The 22,808-nt window shown below is 41.9% G+C and overlaps 1 protein-coding gene across 8 annotated transcripts in view; it reads left to right on the top strand.

The window, feature by feature from the left end:
• Window positions 1-22,808, top strand: part of CAST (calpastatin) — a 1,327,899-nt gene that overhangs the window by 1,137,327 nt on the left and 167,764 nt on the right. For all 8 annotated transcript variants that reach the window (XM_044064116.1, XM_044064117.1, XM_044064120.1 and 5 more), the window contains 2 exons: window positions 10,981-11,067; window positions 15,432-15,518. In XM_044064116.1, coding sequence (XP_043920051.1) covers window positions 10,981-11,067; window positions 15,432-15,518 — 174 coding nt within the window. The remainder of the gene's footprint in view (window positions 1-10,980; window positions 11,068-15,431; window positions 15,519-22,808) is intronic.

Below are 22,808 nucleotides of genomic sequence, written 5' to 3'. Positions count from 1 at the left end.
TGACTAGCTCCTTGCTGTGACCTTCCAAAAGAAACTAGCTTCCTGGGCGTCACAGTCTATACACCCAAGCCACAATGGACATCCACCCAGTGTACTAACTTCCTTGGATATAGATTCTTGGCCATCATGGTCTACATACCCAAGCCACAACATACACCCACCCAGTGTATTAGCTTCCTTGGGTAGCAATTCCGGCAAAATTTTTCTGACATAGAAAAAATGTGGCCCTGTGAATTTTCTTGCAAGAATTTCTGTGGGCCCATGCTGGTATGGTGGAATTTGTACTCAGAATTAAAAAAATATATATATGCGCACAATCCAGTAGCGATAGCTTATAGTTTATAACATTTCCATAAGGATGTAGTTATGATTAGTGAACCATCATCTTGAAAGTCACAAATCACTTGTATTCAATTTAGATGGTAACCATCTGTTAACAATTGTGCTTATGGTGACTTACTCGAACTTGTATTGAAAGTACAGACATTCCACTGTAACACGATTTGGGGAATTTATGAAAAAGTTACTGTTAATAACCTTATTTCATAGTAGCAGCACATTACATAATACTGATTTGTGAACAGTATTGCATTGCAACTGTTAAATACTACTACATCTTATATAAATCAAAGCTGTAGATAGAATTATTGCAATAATCTTCTTTATCCAGGAATGTGTATTCATAGTTTTCGAGTACATAGCAGCTAGTGTATTTATGATACCCCACGCACAGCTGCATATGAGGCCACTGCAATGGGTTCTCAGGCTGCAGTAGTGATGTCATGGGCAGCCAGTTTTGCAAACATTTACTCTTGCATGCTTGTACTTGGAATAACTACAGTGCAGTGATGGCTCCATACCTCCAGCAATTCTATCAACAAACTTGTCCTAACTCTCCTAACTGACACACTTAACAGTGGATGCATCTGCTGTGGGCGTTTCCACAGCAGAATGACCCAGAGTTCCTGGTCCATTTAGGAGTCACAACTTCATATCAGCATCTTGAAATCTTGAAACTCTGTGCTCTCCTTTTCCCAACAAGGGTTCCGCACTGTCCAACCAAGAGTATACCTAACATCCCCCATGGATAGCGTGTCACTAATGTCATCAGCAGTCATCAAAGCTGTAGGTCAGGGCCGTTTCTCAGGTTTTGTTATTCACAGCCATATATATATATATATATATATATAATCTACTTGATATGGTTGACATTTCAAAATGTCGACATTCATATGGCCGAGACCATATGATTGATATTCAAAATGTCGACCATACAAGTACAAAATAAAAAAAATAAAAAAAAAACTTAGGAGCCCCCCCCCCCCCAGGAACTTAAATATACCAACTCCAAGATAGCACTACAGTGCGGAAGTGGAAATCTTTCCATTCCGCACTGTACTGAGATGCCGGTTCCCCTGGTCGACATTTCGAATGTCGATCATATGGTCTCGGCCATATGAATGTCGACATTCTGAAATGTCCACCATGTGAAAGGAACTCCTTTTATATATATATATATATATATATATATATATAAAACACACACAAATAGATGTACATACATACATGTGTGCATGCTTGTGTATATATAAATATGAAAATATAGCATACACACACATACATATGCACATGCACACACACAACAAGCTATTCAATCGTACTGGCAGACAAGCTAAGGAGGAACACCCTTCTCTTCCCATGCAGGTAGTTGCTATAGACCAGAAAATAGTGAAGGGAATCTTCTGGCTGTGGGAACAGAGAGATGCAGGTATGAAGTACAGAATGCCAGAATTTCTTTTCCTTCACACTGAACAGCAACAACAAAGTGAGGGCTGAATTATCAGAAACTAGGACAATACGGCCTTCTACATGTATTCCCAACAGTTCCTCCCATCCTCAGTACAGTTCAAAAGGTCAAAATGGTGAAATCCAGGGTGATATTAGTGACCTCTGACTGGCCTACATAGATGTGTTTTCCACTTCTAGGCCCTTGTATTTCTTAATGTCATCTTAGGCTCGTTGAATTCAAGAGCCCATGATCAGACATGTCTCACACAGACTTTAACACTATCAAGCTGTCAGTCTGGTGTCTTCAGTTTTAAACACTGCCAACAACCTTAAGTTTATATCCATGATCAAAGAGATCCATTCTTTCTCACAAAAGTACTCAGCAAGGAAAACATGCAGGAAAAAGTGAAAAAGGTTTTTCCTTTGGGTAGCTGACGAAGGTATGCAACCTCATTTAGCACCTGAGTAGAGTTTGTAGACACTATCCATCCGTATTTCCTACAATGCGTATTGCCTTGTCTTGGCCACAGACTGGGTAAAAGTAACACAAAACTTTTTATGGACTTTTGTAACCTACATCTCTAAAAACATTGCAATGGGATGAGATTCTCCTACTGTGTCTTAGCAAGATTCAAACACAAGCTGCTCAGGCAGTCACACTTAGTCTTGTACAGGGATTTTCTGTGGCTGCCCAGTCCATGGAAGAACGTGACACTGATCATTCGCCATATGGACTTGGATATCACAAGATGAACTGGATGAATGGCTGTAAGTTTCCAGCTAGATAAGCTTCAGAAATCTGGTCACCCCTGTAGTTTTGGTGGTTGAGGCCTGCAAAGCCTTCGTTGTTAACACCATCAGTACCTGTGAAAAAGGTAGTCACTCTGATTACTACCACAATAGAGCTACCCCTCAGTGCCACTGGTGATATCTTGGACCTATGAGGTTTAGGATTTTGTTTGTTAATGGTCACCTTATTTTGATTTGTCTGAGGTGCTTTTACAGACCCTGAATGAAAAATGCCAGAAAATAAATGGGACAACTAGTGCATGCAGAAAATGCTGAACAATGTCAGACAGCTTATAGACTGTTTCGCCTCAGAATCAGCCTCGCGCAGAAGTAGCTAAAGATAAATAGATATTGGCAGAGCCACATAAATGGTTTAAGTGCAGCGATAACACTACTATACTTTATTTTAATGCATATCCCTCCTTTTGACCCTCCAGTGAAGATGGCTCTGCCTCTGTTGGAGGAATGCCAATTTTTATTCAAGATCCCATCACCTCACTCCCTACTCTTGCAAAATAAAGACCTTTAATATACGTATTTTGGTAACTTCATATAAAGTCATTTTTCATATCATGACCAGCCACGTAACCTATACAGTGATGCCCACAGCTCATGCAAACTAGGTTAACAAATTAGTGATCTGAAGTAGGATATTCATTTGTCTGCAACCTGTGGGTTATGGATCCGATATCGGATCCGAACCGGCATGGTTTTCCAGCTATGGATCCAAGCTCTCAGCTCCTCCCCTCACCCATAATGCCCTGCTCTAACCCTCATGACCCCAGATCTTGTTTGCCGCGCTGGTAACTAGATGTGGATACATAGCTCTCAGCTAAGTAGACTATTTTCTTGTTGAAAAATAGAGAATTTTTTCTTTCTTTAATAATTTTTGTGTGAAAGTAGTAGGTTTCCCGTTTATATAGACTGTTTTAAGTGTATTTTAAGTTACAGTAATAATTTTTATTCCCTCCCCTCGCTGTACGTAGAGTGTGTGTGTAGGCCTGTGTGCTTTCTGTTGTTGTTTAAGTTACTTTTCAGTAACGTTGGGTTTTTATAGATTATGGCTGAACAGCCTAAGTCTATATTTTCAAAATGCTCCGAGTGTGGCCATAAGCTCTCCCCGGCTGATGGCCACACTCGGTGTGTTAAGTGTCTTGGGGTTGAACACCTCACATCTGGTTGTACCATTTGTGCAGGGTTCAACCCCAGGGCACTGAGGGAGCGGAGGTCCAAGCTGGTCTTGGCGGGTCTTTTACCGCCGGACTCGGCTCCGACCTCCGCTCCTTCGGGACTCCTGCGGCTGCAGTTGTTCCCCTGTGGCACCCCTCCTGCTCCTGGGACTCAAACTCCCGCTTCTGGAGAGGAGAGGGATGCATCTAGAAAGGACGGAGGAGAAGCACCTGGCGGCGGGCGAGACCTCTGTTTCGGCCCGCCAGCTAAGAGCTTCTCCCGGCTCCGTTGTCGATTCGGTCTCCTCCTTCGGCTCCGGTCCCCTGTTTGCTTCTCACGGGTCCCGAGGAGGAGGAGACCGATCTCCGTCGAGGCTATCGAGGAGGCATTCCAGGCCTACCTCGGTAGCCTCGTCGAATCTACCCATAGCCTTCGGATGCAGATCTGGACGGATGATGAGAAGGTTCATCCAGGCCCAGATGCAGATGGGAGTGCTCTTGCCTCCCCTCGGGGAGCTCAACACCCTTTTAAGCCTATTGCTCCTTCTCCGACCCGCTACCGGGTTGGAGCAACTGAGCCGAGCAGCCGGGCGGGGAGGTCGGAGCCGATAGTACTTGGTACCGGATCCGACCCTGCCCTCGAGTCGCGTCGGACCCGATCTCGGAGCCTGGATCCGAGCCGGATCCGGGGATCAGTGCTCCTTGGCGCCGTCTGTGTCGGGCGCACTGTCGCCGGATCCGAGTGCTTGGCGCCGGCTCCGATCCACTCTTCGGATCCGAGGGAGCGATTGTCGGATCCTTTGGTGAGGTCGGCTCACCTTCGGCTTTTGATGTAGTGGAGAGGGCTCTGTTGAGGGTCTCCGGACCCCGGCACTTGCTTCGGCTCCGTCCGCTCCCTCTGCACTGGGCCAGGCTTCCACCATCCGGCCCCTGGGACAGCCCGTTTCTGTGCCCCAAGTTGCTCCCATGGAGCAAATTGCTGCTGCGAGGACTCCTCTGACAGCCCCCAGAGGAGGCCCTCATAGCATACGTCTAAGGAGGCACATTGACTCCCCTGAGTCTCTCACTGAAGACACGGACTTGGAGGAAGGGGAAGGCTCCCCACGGTCACCCCCCGAGGATGTCTCCTTCGGAGACATCATGGAAATGCTCCGTATTAGGGGGGGGTGGTCTGCCCCCAAGTCTTCTTCGGACGAGTCCGTGTTCTTGGAGGCATTGAAGCGGGCCCGTCTACCTCTTGGGTGTCCCCCCCTGCCGACCCCCTGGTGGACCTTATTACCACCAGGGCGTGGAAGGAACCGGACACCGTGGAGCCAATTCCCAAACGACCTGATAGGATCCTTAGCCCGCCCTCCGACAGGACCCATTGGAGTAAGGGGCCTCCTGTAGATGCCATGTTGATGGCGGCGGCCACAAAGAGGGAACTGGCTCAGGAGAGTCCCTCAGTCCACCCACCGAGCAAGGAGTCTCGGATGATGGACCGCTTGGGGAAGCGGATGTTCAGTTCGGCGACCTTCTCGGTAAGGGCGCTGAACTATTTGGCACATGTTATTCGGATGCAGCGAGACCTTATTAAGAGTACGCTGCATCCCCCCCTGAGTCCATTTCGGAGGAGGACAGAGTTCTGCACTCCACCAAAATGGCCACTCTTAGGTCAGTCACAAATACTTCTATGCGGCTACTCTCCCATGCTACGGAGGGCGCTAGAGCTGCGAGGACAGGACTGGTCACGAGGCGTCAGGCCTGGCACCGCCACTGCGATTTTTCTGAGCCCTTCAGGGCGTCGTTTACGAACTTTGATGGTTCTGCTCTGTTTGGGAGGAGCGTTCGCGAGGCGTTGACCCAGGCGAGAAGGACGGAAGACGCTGTCTGCCGTCGAATCGCTTCTCTGCACCCCAGAGGCCCTATTCTAGGAACCAAAAGGGTCAGAAGAAGATGTGGTTCCGGAAGTCGCAGCAGTCCCAGCCTGCTCCGGACAACCAGTCCTTCCGTGGCAGAGGAGGACAGGGAGGACGCCGCCCTAGAGGCAGAGGGGCTCCCAGAAACTTCGGGTCCAGGGAACCTTTCTCTGAACGGCCCGCGCAGCAACCCTGAGGGGTTGCCCGACTGCTCTACTCTGGAGGCAGTCGGGGGACGTTTTTCGGGGCACCTAGCGGCATAGATAAAGATAAATAGATAAATAGATATTGGCAGAGCCACATAAATGGTTTAAGTGCAGCGATAACACTACTATACTTTATTTTAATGCATATCCCTCCTTTTGACCCTCCAGTGAAGATGGCTCTGCCTCTGTTGGAGGAATGCCAATTTTTATTCAAGATCCCATCACCTCACTCCCTACTCTTGCAAAATAAAGACCTTTAATATACGTATTTTGGTAACTTCATATAAAGTCATTTTTCATATCATGACCAGCCACGTAACCTATACAGTGATGCCCACAGCTCATGCAAACTAGGTTAACAAATTAGTGTTCCTAACCACCGAAATGAATGCAGTTATCATAGTGATGTCAAACTTCCATCCATAAATTGATTACCATATACTAAAAATAACAAGTATTCACAACAGTTCATGGATATCAGCAATGCCTGCTCTCCTGAGCAGTTAGTGCATACTATACTAGGGGGTCAAACATTCCAGACCATTGTGCACCACACCTGTGGATATACCCTTAGTGATTAAATCTGATCACCATGCCTTAGTATTCTCCATTAGGTCTCAGTCAAAGGTGCATTCAAATCCCACTGTCTTCAGATATTCATCCACAGCAAACAACCTAATGCTGTCTTTGATTGTATGAAATGTAAAATCTTTCCACCACAAGGATCTCAAAGCTAAAGCAGCAGTATTTACCTCTGATTTGCTCCCACTCAAAGCTCAAGCATCTGTCCCCATTCATCACCGATACCTTTTAAGTCCTGAAATGAAACCCTTTGGTGGAATCCCTAGATTAATAAAATCTGCATCAAGAGAAGACAACTGTGGTTCCCTCCACATAAAAAGCATCCTCAAAAGAGTCAGCAAGGAGCTAAGGTAAAGTGTTAGAAACAACAGTACCAAATATGTGCTGAATATTGTTACCACCACCAAAGATAACAAAGCCTTCTTCAACTATGCCAGGATTCTCGGGAACAATGTATAACACTGCACTAAGTTCATATCAGACAGCACAACCCATTCAGACCTAGTTTTATCTCATACTTCTCCCTTTGACCCCTAGTATATCATCATGGAATTCATAAATACAGATATTACCCGCTTACAGTCTCTTGACCCAAACCAATTTAGCTTGTGAAAGGCAGACCCTGCCTACTTAAACTAGCTGATGACCTTGAAAAGTCACAGAGTCACTGGACGAAGGCAGTACAAACTGCCTACCTAGACTTTGGTAAAGCCTTTGATACTATCCCACATTCTGGGGTCATTGCTAGATTAATTCAGATACGATTAGTTAACAGACAGAGCCTATTCCATTAGAATAGGTAATGCACTTTCCCCAAAAGACTCCTCCCCAGTGGCATGTCCCAGGAGTCCATTATGGAACTATTACTCTTTGGATTATACTCTGCTGATATCCAGGCTGACATCTGGCATTGCTGACAGAAGAAGTTTGTCAGTGATGTAAACTGAGAGCTGTTATAAACATCCCAAGTGACACTTGCATCCTACAAAAGGGCCTTGCCACTACATACTTCGTGGTGTATGGATCATGGATTAAAGTTCGACAACAAAATCGCCTCTGAACTGCACACCATCAAAACTGATACGTTACTGTAGGCACATTCATGGACTGAGCTCTCCTTTAACCACGACATATCAAGTATAGTTCGAAAATCCTTTTCCTATTTGAACTAATTATTAAAGCGATAAGCCTTCAGGTCCAGGGAAGTTATAGCCCCCATCTACTTCACCTGTATTAGACCCACAACATTTAATCCCCTCCCCCCTTTGGCACGCATCTATCTAAGCACTTGGCTGACTAGAAAAAATATAATGTTTTTTCATGAAAGAAATGTCAGGAGTGAGCCCCTAAGCTGCACAGAATGTCTAAAAGCCTTGTATCTCCATTCTGCAGTGGATATAAAAAGTGTACTCACCCCTGTTAAAATGCCAGTTTTTTTCTGATATAACAAAATGACCACAATAAATAATTTCAAAATGTTTCCCGCCTTTAATGTAACCTAGAACCTGTACAATTCAATTGAAAATCAAATCTGTTAGGGGAAAAAATATAAAAAATAAAAAACGTACAATAAGCTGGTTGCATAAGTGTGCACACCCATGAACTACTTTGTTGAAGCACCTTTTGATCTAATTACAGCATTCAGTCTTCTTGGGTAGGAGTCTATCTGCATGGCACATCTTGACTCGGCAATATTTGTCCTCTCTTCCTTGCAAAAGTGCTCCAAATCTGTCAGATGGCAAGGGCATCTCTTGTGCACAGCCCTCTTCAGGTCACCCCACAGATTTTCTATTGGATTTAGGTCTGGGATCTGGCTGGGCCATTCCAAAACTTTGATTTTCTTCTAGTGAAGCCATTCTTTTGTTGATTTGGATGTATGCTTGGGGTCATTGTCATGTTGAAAGGTGAAATTCCTCTTCATCTTCAGCTTTCGAGCAGATGCCTGAAGGTTTTTGGCCAAAAGTGACTGGTATTTGGAACTGTTCATAATTCCCTCCACCTTGACTAAAGCCCCAGTTCCAGCTGAAGAAAAGCAACCCCAAAGCATGATACTGCCACCACCATGCTTCACTGTGGGGATGGTGTTCTTTTGGTGATGCAGTGTGTTGTTTTTGCACCAAACGCACCTTTTGGAATTGTGGGCAAAAAGTTCAACCTTGGTCTCATCAGACCATAACACATTTTCCCACATGCTTTTGGGAGATTTGATGTATTGTTTTGTAAATTTTAGCTGGGCCTGAGTGTTTTTCTTTGTAAGAAAAGGCTTCCATCTTGCAACCCTACCCCATAGTCCAGACATATGGAGAATACAGGAGATTGTTGTCACGTGTAGTACACAACCAGTACTTGCCAGAAATTCCTGCAGCTCCTTCAGTGCTGCTGTAGGTCTCTTGGTAGCCTCCCTGACCAATTTTCGTCCTGTCTTTTCATCAATTTTGGAGGGAAGGCCAGTTCTTTGCAATGTCACTGTTGACCCATATTTTCTCCACTTTTTGATGACCGTCTTCAATGTGTTCCATGGTATACCCAATGCTGTGGAAATATTTTGTACCCTTCTCCTGACTGATACCTTTCACCAATGAGATCCCTGTGATGCTTTGTAAGCTCTCTGCGAACTATGGCTTTTGCTGTAGTAGACAACTGAGTAAATGTTAGGTAAGTCCTACTAGGACAACTGAACTTTATTTGGAGTTAATCAGAGTCTCTTTAATTGATGGCAGGTGTGTACCCAAGAAGACTGAATATTGTAATTCAATCAAAAGGTGCTTCAACAAAGTATTAGTTTAAGGGTCTGCACACTTATGCAACCAGCTTATTGTACATTTTTTAGTTTTTATATTTTTTCTCCTAACAGATTTGTTTGTTTTTCAATTGAATTGTACAGGTTATAGGTCACATTAAAGGTGGGAAAAGTTTTGAAATGATTTATTGTGGTCTCATTTTTTATATCACAAAAACCTGGCATTTTAACAGGGGTTTGTACACTTTTTATGTCCACTGTATGTCTTTTCAGTCTGTGCCTGGCATACAAGGTGGCATACATTCCTGAGCTGCTTTACTTAGTTATATGTTTGTAAATCTGCAGACATCACAAATAGCTGTTGTAGTGACCTATGAGATGAACAGTACCCACTGGAAAAACAAATCGGTCTCCCAGAGGATCACCTATCTCTGGGATGTGCTCCCTTTCCACATCAAGCAAAGCTATTATCTTGCTCTGTTTAAATCTATGTTAGATAGTTGGATAGGTAACCCATCAGTTCACCTATTAGTCAGACCCTTTAATCCCTTAAGTAGTAATGCCTAGGCTCCAAATGATCATTTCTGTCTTTTGCCTGATATTAACCTGTGAGCCTTTGAGAGCCTATGGTAATAGTGTTTGTGAAATAAAAAATATATATGCATTCTGATAAGCTGTTCAAGTGAGTACCATTCCTGTTTAATTCAGCTGTGCATTCATGAGACTGGGCATTGACTCCATGTGTACATTGGATGAATGTTTGCTTAGTATAAGATGTTGCACATCTAGAATTCAGAGGAGTTTCCTTACTCCCTGTGATATACTCTGAAGTATGGTTTACCAGCCGTCTGTATAATAGTGGCCCGACTGCATTCCACGTTAACCTCTTTTATAGGCTAACCAAATTAAGCCTGAGGATTTATTCTGCCACCCATGCCAAAGCTGTAATGGTCACTTTCAAAGCTGGTACTTTGTATGACATTCTTAAGAGTTCTTTCGGTGATTGGAAACGTGTTCTTCTCTTGCAGAATCAACCTTCAGTATTGTGTTGAAAGTGCCCCATTTGTTATTTTAAGTCTGCAGTACATCAGTTGTAAAAAGAAGATGTATAACCTTCTCTTTACTCCAGCAGAAAATGGAAGTATTTTAAGTGTGGACAGTTGCACCACTTCCTTTTCCATGGAAGTGTAAGTAGTACCTGTAATCGTAGTAGTAGTAGTTGTGATTTTATAGTGCATATCTATGGACAGTTCACCACTTCCTTTTCCATGGAAGTGTAAGTAGTACCCTGTAATCGTAGTAGTAGTTGTGATTTTATAATGCATATCTATGAACAGTTCACCACTTCCTTTTCCATGGAAGTGTAAGTAGTACTGTGTAACCACACTTATAGTTGTGATTTATAGTGCATATCTACGCATCCCAGCATGTCTCTGCTTGTGAGTGACCCAGGCATTACTGTTACCCTTATCCAAACTCTGACAAAAATTTGAATAAACAGTTCAGATTACATAGAATAACTTAAAACACGAAGACTGATAAGCAGACATGAATTTAACCTCAACACGGCCAGATAACTGGAAATGAGGCTTTATCGCAGCGTGAATATTTACAGTATTTAGCTCTAGGTAGTTATCCTGATTAACCCTCATCTGAGTGAGTTAGGTACATGTAATGTTTCTGAAAAAATCAGTTTGCTTACAGTTTCTGTAGTGCTGTCATTCGGTGATGCGTTTAGGCTAGTGTGATATTGTTCAAAATTCAGTAGAGTGTTGATTTTCTAACAGCATTAATCTATTTTTTTTCAGATGCCAGGCCAAGCTTTAGATGACTTAGTAGGCTCATTGGATACCCCTGTACCAGAATCTCCTAAATTCACTGGACCAGCAGTTGATGTATGTATTTTTAGATTCAGTTTGACTTGTGGGATGGGGAGACACTGGAAACTGATTAATTTTCTTCTTTTTTTATGTTCTTTGTTTAGTGCTGAATTGCTTGGCATAGTGGTCAGTGTAAGGCTGTGTAAAACAGAGTAAATTGCTGGAATAAGGTCACCATAACAATGTTAACATCATCTGAAAAATACATGGTTAAAATGGCTTTATAAAATGTTTCTGATAAAAAAACACTGCAGCTTATTTTTTGTATCACACATTTGCTTAATTTTTTTTTTATTTATGCAGGCAAATGACAGCCTGTAATAATAATCAGATTAACCAGAAACTTTCATTCATTTTATGAGAAATTCTTTAGCTTGTTCGGGATTGTAGGAGAACTAGAGCCAGTTCCTGTACTCAGTGAGGATAATACAGAAAAAGAGTCATGGATAGGGCACCATCGCATTAGTGCAAGATGCAAATACACACATGCACAGACACACACACACGCACGCACATGCACACTTGTGTATGGCTGCAGAGTTTGTCAGTTCACCTAATGGTGGGGGAAGACTAGAGACCCCAGTGAAAACCCTTAGAATGGCCATGCACAGACTCCACACGTAAAGCACCCCCAGCCATAAAATGAATTGGAGAACCATGTGCATTTTGATAGCAATATACTACTCTACTGCCCAGCCTGTAAATTAATTATATTAAATGCACTCTTGTGTATTTTTAGTAATCACTCTTGTGTATTTTTAGTAATCACTCTTGTGTATTTTTAGTAATCACTCTTGTGTATTTTTAGTAATCACTCTTGTGTATTTTTAGTAATCACTCTTGTGTATTTTTAGTAATCACTCTTGTGTATTTTTAGTAATCACTCTTGTGTATTTTTTAGTAAACATGTTTGTAACTGCCGTCTTAATGTCAGATAACTGGGTACTGTGAGCTTTTCTACAATAGAGTTGATTATCCAAACTAATTGGACCTAGATTAGTTTGGATAAAACATGTACTGTACGTGCAATCCTACTAGTACAATATAACAAGCAAGACCGCAACCATTATGCCTTGCATGCTAATTGGTCATTATGCCACTGCACCTTACAGTTCTTCACATGTGATTGTCCAGCAAACAGCAGACTAAAAATTTAGGAACGCAGAATTAAGCCAACATTTCCCTTTCCACGTCACACTGACTGCTCACACAAAACTGCATTAAACTAAATGGTGCTTCTGTTGAACACCCCAAGCCTTGCTTAAATTAGATAGTGTATCCCATTAAACCAGAAGCTGTGCAGTGATGCTGAAGCATCACCTAATTCAGCTTTTGACATGATGTGCCAGTAGTCATCTTTGAAGTGGTCCTTAAGCAGTAGGATGGAACAAGTCAGGACCAAGATGGGGTTTGTGCATGTCCCAGCAGGGTTACCACTGGTGTCTCATGGATCTGTGTACTTGGCACACCTCCTTTCTATGTATTCATCTCAGATATAAAAGTGAGAGATCGGCTGGACTGTCATACGTGCTGCTGTTACCTCTTCACGGAGCCCACAAGATCCAAAAGACAAGAACTCCCCTTAATAAACGCATACTGTTCCATACCTCAGAGAAATAGATAGGTGTTCCATATGTAGATGATGACTGCAGAAGAGATCATGCAGTTATTTGGTAAAAGATGTTTCTCCAGCAGTTTAAATTTGACCAGGGTATATTCGACAAATTTGGCAAAGCATGTAGCCAATTTTATTCTAATGTGCATGTCTGATCCCTGCACAGAGATCACTGTATCACATAGTACCTCACTGGTCTGACCAGTTATTGAATACAATACTGAATTTTTTAGCCTTTAAACAAGCCACTTGGTAAAGCTTGAAAAGGTGCAATGATTCCTTATTGGAAAAATCATAAAGCTGGAAAACAAACTATTCACAAAAGTTTCAGGAAATGTCGTGATGTTCCATTTATTAAAGGTGGCCAAGGGGTGACCTCTAATTCAGTTATATTTGCAAGTCTATTCCTGGAATGTAACAATTTGATAACTAACACCAGATCAGGAACCTAAGACTGAAAATAAATATAAGTAATAGAAACAAAACTGACTAACACATTACATATTGTCTTCCAAGGTTATGGAATAAGTTTCCTATACACGTCAAAATTCAGGCTTTAATTTCCTTCAGAAATATTCTTGGTGCATGTTAAGAAGTAAAAAAACATATATCAGTCTGGGGTTTTGGCAGTCAGGTTTCTTGGGCAGAAGGACTGACGTTCACATCACAGCTGTCTGGCACTTGTGTGTGAGGAGTTGCCTGGCCTCTTGGTGTAGAGAGTTAAAGCGCTATGACCCAGATTACCCATTTTGGTTAGTTGCACATGCACTAGAGGAGCTGGGCATAGATGATGAGGGTGAGCAGCCAGTGCCAAGCCACCCTACTGGGAGGGAGGAAGGAAGGAATGTAGCTTTATCTGGTTGTATTGGTGATATCAGCTGTCTGAGCCCAGAGGAACTACAATGCTTTAGCCAAGAGCTGGCATGTATGGTAGCATGTGCATGTGCTCCTTGGTGTAGCAGCCTGCAGAAATCCACCAATAGGAGGGAATTAGAGCCGTATAACAAGCCACCTGTTCCACTAGGAAGCAGTGAACAGGTACTGTCTGTGATACCAGATGGGCTCAGCATTGCCTGCAATCACACAAGGAAACAGTGTGGCTAGAGTATAGTGGGAGAAGAAGCATGGAGAGTACCGGAATAATGAGGTAGTGTTAAGTGTTTGCTTCTGTCAGCGTCTCTGCATGTTCATTTCCTTCCCTTCTTTACAAACAATTGCTTGCTGTAATGGGATATAAAGTTTATGCACGAAAGTCCACTCCCTTCCTCCCTGTCAGCATGTGGGCTGATTTTAAAATGTTTGCTCTGGGAAACTCTTGACTTTGTTACCCCTGACTTCTGTCGAGAGGATTCCATAATTGTAGTCTGTTAAGTGTAAAAAAGTATGACTAAGTCTTTTACAAAACAGGGTTTCTTAGAAAGTTATCAGTGAATTATGGAATTCATTTGAGTCCGTCTATTCAACCATTTTTCCATCACCTGAAACTGATAAAGTGGGATACAGTTGTCATACCCTAAATATTCACTGGGATTTTTGGTATTATCTCCTCTTAGTGAAATAAATTTTGAAACTATAGCACTCTGCTTAAATCCATTGCCAAAACAGGCAGCTTCTTTCAGTTTCGAAGCAGCTCTCGCAGTGTCTCATAAGCTGGATATTTTTGCTGCTATTTGGAAACTGTTATGTCCTGTTCCGATGTGATGTTTGTATGCATTGTACTTAAGGTGTTGCAATATGGCGTGAGAGAACGCATCAGTTACTACAGAGTGTCTGCAGCAGCTGTGAGGTCATTTTTCCACATTTGCATACAGCACTGTAGTTCATATGTGACCTGCATTCCCTGAATAGGGTTTCCTTTCATATAACATCACTGCAGGACACTTTTATCAAGTACCTCAACTTTTGCTAGTCTTTTTCTTGTGCAGAATGTTCTCCTTTAACTTCCACTTTGGATTTCATTTCATGAAATTTGTCCTGAGTATGTTGCATCTGAAAGACGCTCCCTCACTCACCTGTATGTAAATTAAAACAGTTAAGTGAGTGGTCATTATAAAAGTTAATGCTTGAAAAAGACTTCAGGTATTATTTTCTCACATATCCCATTTTGAGGGTGATGTTTCGTTTTTATACTGACCTTTATTTAAGCAACCATTTTAGCTTTTGTTCGTTGGCCTTACTGTGAGGAATTTTTGGGTTTATATTCTAGCTTCACTCTCATTAGTTCTGTAGAGTAAAAACTGGAGAGATCACGCATATCCCTGCACTTTATACTAAAACATCCCATGAGTGCTAACCTATCCACAGACCAAAGGGAAGCCTCACATTCACTGATTCAGGGTTTTTACACTGGTACACCTTTTAAAAGGATTTGCCAGTGGTGGACAACTGAGTTAGTGTCATTCTATGCATATACATACTTCAGAAACCCTTTAGAAGACTGCTGCTCTGTCAAATGCTTATTTTGGCTATAGTCTGGCCTTTGCATGGGGGGGGGGGGTCTTTTGAATGTAGACAGTTGCTCTGTTATCCTTCTCCTTGGACATGGCCCCGGATTATTGGCACACTTGTTATAATGTATTTTATGTATGATTACCACATATAAATTTCTGTCGAGTGAGGGGGTTGTTATACTACTGTGTTATTCTGAAAATAGAATAACTTGTCTACAGAAGGAAAATTAGAATTGTAAAGCAGAACTGGAAAACTAGCTGATGTACATTATTTGATTCCAACTAGCTGATATACATTATTTGATTCCTTCCAGGAAAAGAAATCAAAGGAGAAACACATTGACAAGCTCGGTGAAAGAGATGACACAATTCCACCAGAATACAGGGAGCTGTTGGAGAAGGTCAGTGGGCTCTTACTGTGCTGTCCTTTTGCAACTTAATGTTTCTTATATTTATTTTGTACAGTGAATTTGAAAACTGTTGTATCATTTGTTTTGTAACATTCATTTTCATGTTTATCATACTGTCCTTCCCTGGTTATTCCTTTTTTTTTTCCCCAAATGTACACCACCTGTATCTTTTCAAGATTTACTGTTTGTCTTGTAGGTTTGTCCTTAATATTATTATTTTATTGTCATTTACCTGTAAGGGTGGTGTTGCAGCAGGAATTCATAGTATATTTAAAGAGCATTAAATTACTCTATATCTTGACAGAATCTTTGTGAAGTAGTGGTAGCTTTTGTTTATGTTGACCGGTAGTACAGAGAAGTATTCATCATGCTTATTTTTTGCTATTGTGAACACGTTGGACTTTCTTGGATGCCTCTTTTATGGGTTAAATCCCTTGGATACCAAGTTCAGGCCTATGTTTCTCACACTACCACCTGAGAACAATAACCAAGCCTCTCACTCATATTTATAACTCAATACCAGAGTAGTACCCCAATCTTTCAAAATGCCATCATAATTCCCCATCCCCAAAATCACTTCTCCTCCTGGCCTGTTGGATTACAGACCAGTTTTAAATTTGTGTTCCCTTGCTAACATTTTTGAAAGCTCCTGTACAAACAACTATTTAGACACACAAATTGTCGCAGTCTACTTTTTGACTAGCAACACACTTTTGAAATGTTTTCAGCAGTCTTATAAATGGAATCACCAATGGTGATAAGAGCTGTAACACACTGAATAGCTGATCACTGCAGGTCTGTTTGTAGATAGGATGCAGGATTTTAAAACTGTTATATATGAAACTCAAGTTTATTAAGGTGTTTTTTTTACAAAACAACATAACAATGAGCCAAATAAACAATAAATACCACAAAACAAGACTAAAATAATCAAACTGTGTACCATCATAGGCCATTTCACATAAGAAGGTTTCCAGAGCCTATCTAAAACCAGCCAGAGTAGGACACTTATGCAGCTAAGAAGGTAGGAAGTTCCATAGGTATGGGCTTGATAATTAAATACATGGAAGCCAGAAGATTCAGGATTCCCCCAAGGAACTGCTGGCAGCCCTTAGGAGGCCAAATAGAGAATTTATACTAGGTAATGGAGCACAGTGAGCTCCTTCAGGTAGTAGGGACCCAGTGAGCTCCTTCAGGTAGTAGGAGCACAGTGAGCTCCTTCAGGTAGTAGGGACCCAGTGAGCTCCTTCAGGTAGTAGGGGCACAGTGAGCTCCTTCAGGTAGTAGGAGCACAGTGAGCTCCTTCAGGTAGTAGGGACACAGTGAGCTCCTTCAGGTAGTAGGGACACAGTGAGCTCCTCCAGGTAGTAGGGGCACAGTGAGCTCCTCCAGGTAGTAGGGGCACAGTGAGCTCCTTCAGGTAGTAGGGGCACAGTGAGCTCCTTCAGGTAGTAGGGGCACAGTGAGCTCCTTCAGGTAGTAGGGGCACAGTGAGCTCCTTCAGGTAGTAGGGACACAGTGAGCTCCTTCAGGTAGTAGGGACACAGTGAGCTCCTTCAGGTAGTAGGGACACAGTGAGCTCCTTCAGGTAGTAGGGGCACAGTGAGCTCCTTCAGGTAGTTAGGGGCACAGTGAGCTCCTCCAGGTAGTAGGGGCACAGTGAGCTCCTTCAGGTAGTAGGGGCACAGTGAGCTCCTCCAGGTAGTAGGGGCACAGTGAGCTCCTCCAGGTAGTAGGGGCACAGTGAGCTCCTTCAGGTAGTAGGGGCACAGTGAGCTCCTTCAGGTAGTAGGGGCACAGTGAGCTCCTTCAGGTAGTAGGGGCACAGTGAGCTCCTTCAGGTAGTAGGGGCACAGTGAGCTCCTTCAGGTAGTATGGGCACAGTGAGCTCCTTCAGGTAGTAGGGGCACAGTGAGCTCCTCCAGGTAGTAGGGGCACAGTGAGCTCCTTCAGGTAGTAGGGGCACAGTGAGCTCCTTCAGGTAGTAGGGACCCAGGTCATGAATGGACAAATAAACTAGGACAAGGATTTCAGTGGAAACCCTATCATGACTTGGAAACCAGTGAAGGCTGTGCAGAACTGGCTTAATGTGATGGTAATGTGAAGTACCAGCGCATAGCCTAACTTCACCTTCTGCACCATCTGTAATCATTCCACTTCAGTGTTTTTAGTACCAGGTAAAGACCATGGCAGTAGTCCAGTCTGAAGGAGACCAAGGCATGCACAACAGTCGAGAGATCACCTTATGGTATGAGGTGCTTTATCCTGGTAATTTTTCTCAGAGAAACAAGATAACTTCACGACACTTGAAATTTTGCCCCAAAATGCAAGTCAAAAAGTCTAAATGACAAGATGCCACATCTTACTAACAAGTTCAAGCATATCCCTGCCGTACAAGATGTAATTTAGAAACATGAACTGCTGCTCAATAAAATTCAGAAGCTAAACTCTGGTCTATACAGAGGTTCCAAAGCTACTTTGAGTATAGAACTTACAATTTACAATAAAAACTCCTTTTTTAATAATGCAGTTCTTAGCATGGATGTTCCCCAAGACTCAGTGTTAGGCCTTGTGTTTGTATTTTTTTTTCAATTTTTAATGATCCCTTCCATGAACTACCAAACCTTAGGATTCCGATGTATGCTGCTGATATTCCCATTGTATCTAGTGAAACACTGTCTGAACTCAAATTACAGAACAACTTCACAGATCTCTGCAAATGGTCTCCTGTTAACAAACTGCTGACCACTCCCAAAAAAAAACAAAATAGTGGTCTTTTCTGCTGTTCAGAATGTAGCTGCTATCTGTCCTCTCCTGTTGAAAAACTACCATGGAAACATCATCCCTAATGTGTCTGAGCAGAAATATCTTAAGACTTTATTTTATTAATTTTACATTTGTTTACAAGGTTAGTGCACTGATCTCAGTAGACAATTTACAGGCACAGTCCAGATGAGCATGTCACAATCTAACGAAGTGATAGTTATATACAGCGTAATGCAGTGTAATGTCGAGGTATATGGCTCTACAAACTTTGAAATTTATGTAAAATTTACATATGAGAAATTGAAAGGCAAGGTTGGATACGAGAGTAAGTAATGTACAGGTTATGACTTTTTTGAGTCTCTTGTTTCAAGTTAGCTTAATTAAATTACTGGGAAAGGAGAGAGATGAGGGGTTTAAGAGAGGTAAAAGACCGAGGATGAATAAGACGAGGTAAAGGAGTGAATAGACACAGGAAGGGTAATGAGATTTAAGTGATGTAATGGGGTCGGTGGCACTGTCCTGAAGCTTATGTAAGGGGGTGTTTCCTAAGTTCAGTTTGCAGCTCTGTGCACAAGATGATTTATCTTAGGTTTGTAGTGATTCCCAGATTTTAGGGGCTACTGTGGAGAAAGCATGATTGGTGCAGCTGAGTTCAGTTGCAGGTATGGCTATAATGGGGGGAGGATTGTGCTCGAATCACTAGGTTGTATGATGAAGTTTTAAGAGAAAGTTTGCATGCTACAGCTGAGATTGAATCCAGACAAAGGGTTTTGCTGAGGAGGTAGACCAGCAGAAAGACAGAACTTTACTTGATAGGCAACCATCTGACTTTAAAGAAAGTTGTGCAGTAGTGGTCTTGGTGAGCCCAGTCTCTGACGCAGATGATTTGTAGGGTGGTTGCATTTTTCTTTGAAGATGTGGCAGTGATTGGCATTCTGTACTCTAGCTGAGCAAGTAGAATTCCTTTGCCTATGACTGTCCTTGCTGGAGGCTGTCATGTAGGTGGAGTCTTTTCTGTCTCAGAAAAGTAGCGAGTTCATTTTCTTGCGTGTTTTTTCAGTGTGGTTGTGGATATTAAACTTCGAATTATAGATTCCAAAGTATCTGAATGAGGTGGCTGTTTCTATGGGGGAATTTAAATCTGTGATGTGAAGTCTCTTAGGAGCTGTGGTGAGCTATTAGTGTTTATTAAATAGCACTGATGTTGTAGAGGCAGCTTAATAAGACCTTGAATTATAAAACATCATTGATTGAGTGAATATAGGCAGTTTAGAAGTTGTTTGTATCCTAGGGTACGACTGGTTGTATCTGAAGCTGACCATGAAATCTGCATATAATATGATTGAAATGTATGGATGGATCTTAAGGGATATTATTAATGAATACTGAGCAAAGAAGACGTGCAAGGTGGATTTTTTTGAGGGAAACCTTTGAGGAGTAGAGAGAGGGGGTTCCTTATTTCAGTTTAATGTATCTGTTGGAAAGAATCTTTAAACCAGAGTAGGGAGTCTTCACTAATGGCAATTGCTGTTAGCATGTCTAGTAGCAGTCAGTGGTCAGTTAGATCAAATGCTTTTGTTAAATCTTTAAAGACTGCCCCAGTATGATTTCCTTTGTACACGTTGTTCCGGATTTCATCAGTTAGGATCCAGAGAGGTGTTATGGTACTCAGACCACCCCAGAACCAGTGTTGATTTTCAGAGAGAAAGTGATATTGATGTGGATATAAACTGTCTTGAGTGTGGATTATTTTTTCCAGGATTTTTCCATATGAAAGGAGTACAGAAATAGGTCAAACATGGGAGGGGGTTTCTGATTTTATGTTGTTTAGGAACAGGTGTTTTAGGCTTCTTTCTAGAAGTTAGGCATGATGTTGTTTGCTAGACAGAGTTTTTAAGTATGAGCAAGGGTAGTGGTTAAGAAGTTTTGCAGAGGTAGGTAAACCAGTGGTAGATTTTGTCTGAACTGGCTGAAGAATCAATGGGAGTTTGTTCTAGCTGAGTTTCTATGTTTGATGTGTTTAAAGTAGAAGATGGGGGGAGTGAGGTAAGGGGGAGCTGGAGAGGTGGGAGGGAGTGGAGACTTCTGGTAGATTGCGGAATTCATGAAGAAAGTCTGCCATTGTGAGATCAGTGTTGTTGCTGTGTAGGACTTTACAGGGGTCTTATCTGGAACTTTTTATGTTGTGAGTACATTTTTAGGTTTGTTTAGGTAGGTAGGAATGCTACCCAGACCTGTAAATAAGCATTCTTATGTCTGTGGATAGCTTGAATGGTGAGATTTGAGTGTAGTGAAGTGAGAAATGAGATCAAATGGTAGGGTTTTCTTTCCATTTAAAGATAGCTTCATATCTTAGTTGTAGTTTCTGTGCTATAATGTCAGACGTTGTTAGACTTTGGATATTTTTATGCTTTGAGTTCCCTGCTTACGATGGTAGAACCATTGCTTCTTCCACATCATCCAAAGTTCAATGTTTCAGGAGTGACCTGAACTTTTTAAGTGTAATACCATCTGTACAGTGTCTCACACGTGCCCAAATGGGTCCCCTACAGATGTTCAAAATTCCAAAAAGCCAAAGCCCATATGGCCGAGACCATATGTTCGACTTTTGAAATTTCAAACGTTCTGAACAGACAGCTCCTCATTGCGAGGAATGGGAGAATTTCCATTTACCGCACTGTAGTGCGATCTCGGAGTTGATATATTAAAGTTAAGGGGGGGGGTATAGCCTCCCCGCTAGCATCTTTAAAATAATGTAGCGTGTTGTTTTTTTTTTTTTTTTTTTTTTTTTTTGCATGTTCGAAATTTCAGGAGTCGAACATATGGTCTCGGACATATGGGTTTCGGCTTCTGAAATTTCAATCATATATAGTAGACCCGCTACTGAAGCCTTTGATTGAGCAGCCAAGTGCTCCATGTTGCTTGCAGGTAGCATCTGGTTAAGTTACTTAACCTGTCACATACTACAGAAGACACTGTTGTCTTGCCAACATTGCTTAGCCATGCATGTATCTGTGCCAATGGTCTAAATAGTGTTTCCATGGTGGTCTTTGGTATGACATGTGATGCCAATACTTCAACTACTTCTGCCACTGATCAAAACAGAATTAAAAAAATACCTTCCACCCTAGTTCTACAAGTCATTCTTGTCTGTATTTGTGACCTGGTAACAGAAAATGTCCTTATTTTTAACACTGATCTTCAGTAATGCCAAACAGTGGTGTGTTTGAACTCTTTTATAACTGTCTGTATATCAGAGGCTGCATATAAAGATATCTAAAGAAGCATCCCTCCCTCTGATCAGTGCTACCTTATGAGATACCTTTTATCATTTACATGTGGGCAAAAGTTTAAAATTGATGGTCAGGGACTGTAGTAACATTACTTGAGTACCAGACTAGTTATCCTGTTAATTGCTGGCAGTTCTACCTTTCCTAGAAATTTGAAAGCGATGGCAGTATAAAATCCTCAGTATGTGGATACACTCCTGGCAATGGGCTAGGTCAGGCTTATGAGAAGGGTGGCCTCTGTGTGGTACAAGGAGGTAGTCCAAAAAAATAAATACATAAACTGATGGGCCAAGTAAGAGGCATAGAGATGATAAAGTGGACTGCTGAGTGTAAGGAAGAAATTATGTGTTATTATTTTTATTACACTAAAAAAAAAAAAAAAAAAAGAATTTCCAGAAATATGATATAGCAAGAGTAATAGAGAAATTAGAGGAAAGAAAGATACTAAAAAACTTAGTGCCACAAACAATAATTTAAGATCCTTAATGTACCAAATCAGAAGAATGAATTACTTAGAAGAAAAAAAAATCTTGGGCCACCATCTGGAAAAGGAAGTGACAGAACAAGTGAGACAAGATAAGGAACAAAAGATGGTCCTTTTTTAAAGATGTAAAAAAAGCAATGACATTGACAAAAAAAAATGAGATGTAATATGGTTAGGTATTTACGGGGAAAAGAAAAAGCCACGTTAAACACTAAAAAGACTGTACCTCCAAAGTTATTTGAGGAGAAATATAGGCAAAGACACCCATATGTTGACAATTTCATAATAAAAATGTATAATAAATAATCTGACAAAGGGGGAATGAAATTGAAAGCAAGAGACTTATCAAGGTGGGCATTATAAACAAACTGAAGAGATCGACTGCAAAGTTAAGGATTTAGTGTAGAAACTCTGACATTCTGTGGAATAGACTCTCTGTCCATGTTAAGTAGAGTACGTCTCTAGCCCTGTTTAAGAGGAACCTAGATGACTGGATGGGAAATGGTAAATACACCCCTGAGATCCCATCTGTGTCCCTGCTGGACAGTGGAAACAGGTGCTGACTTTGTGGGAATATGGGTGAAATTTTTGGCTAGGCTTATAAGGGCCTCCAGGCCAATAGCCTAGTATCATCCTATGAACCTAAGTGGGCATTGATGAGATATTCCTTTACCATCATGATCTTTGATAGAAAGGTGACTCCACTTTGACTTAAAGGCTTTGAGTTGCTAGTAAGCTTCA

This window comes from Protopterus annectens, chromosome 2.part2 (assembly GCF_019279795.1).
Source record: "Protopterus annectens isolate FY-2018-M chromosome 2.part2, PAN1.0, whole genome shotgun sequence".
NCBI classification, from domain to species: Eukaryota; Metazoa; Chordata; order Ceratodontiformes; family Protopteridae; genus Protopterus; species Protopterus annectens.
The sequence above is the reverse complement of the archived record's forward strand: the minus strand, read 5'-3'. Positions and strand labels throughout refer to the sequence as shown.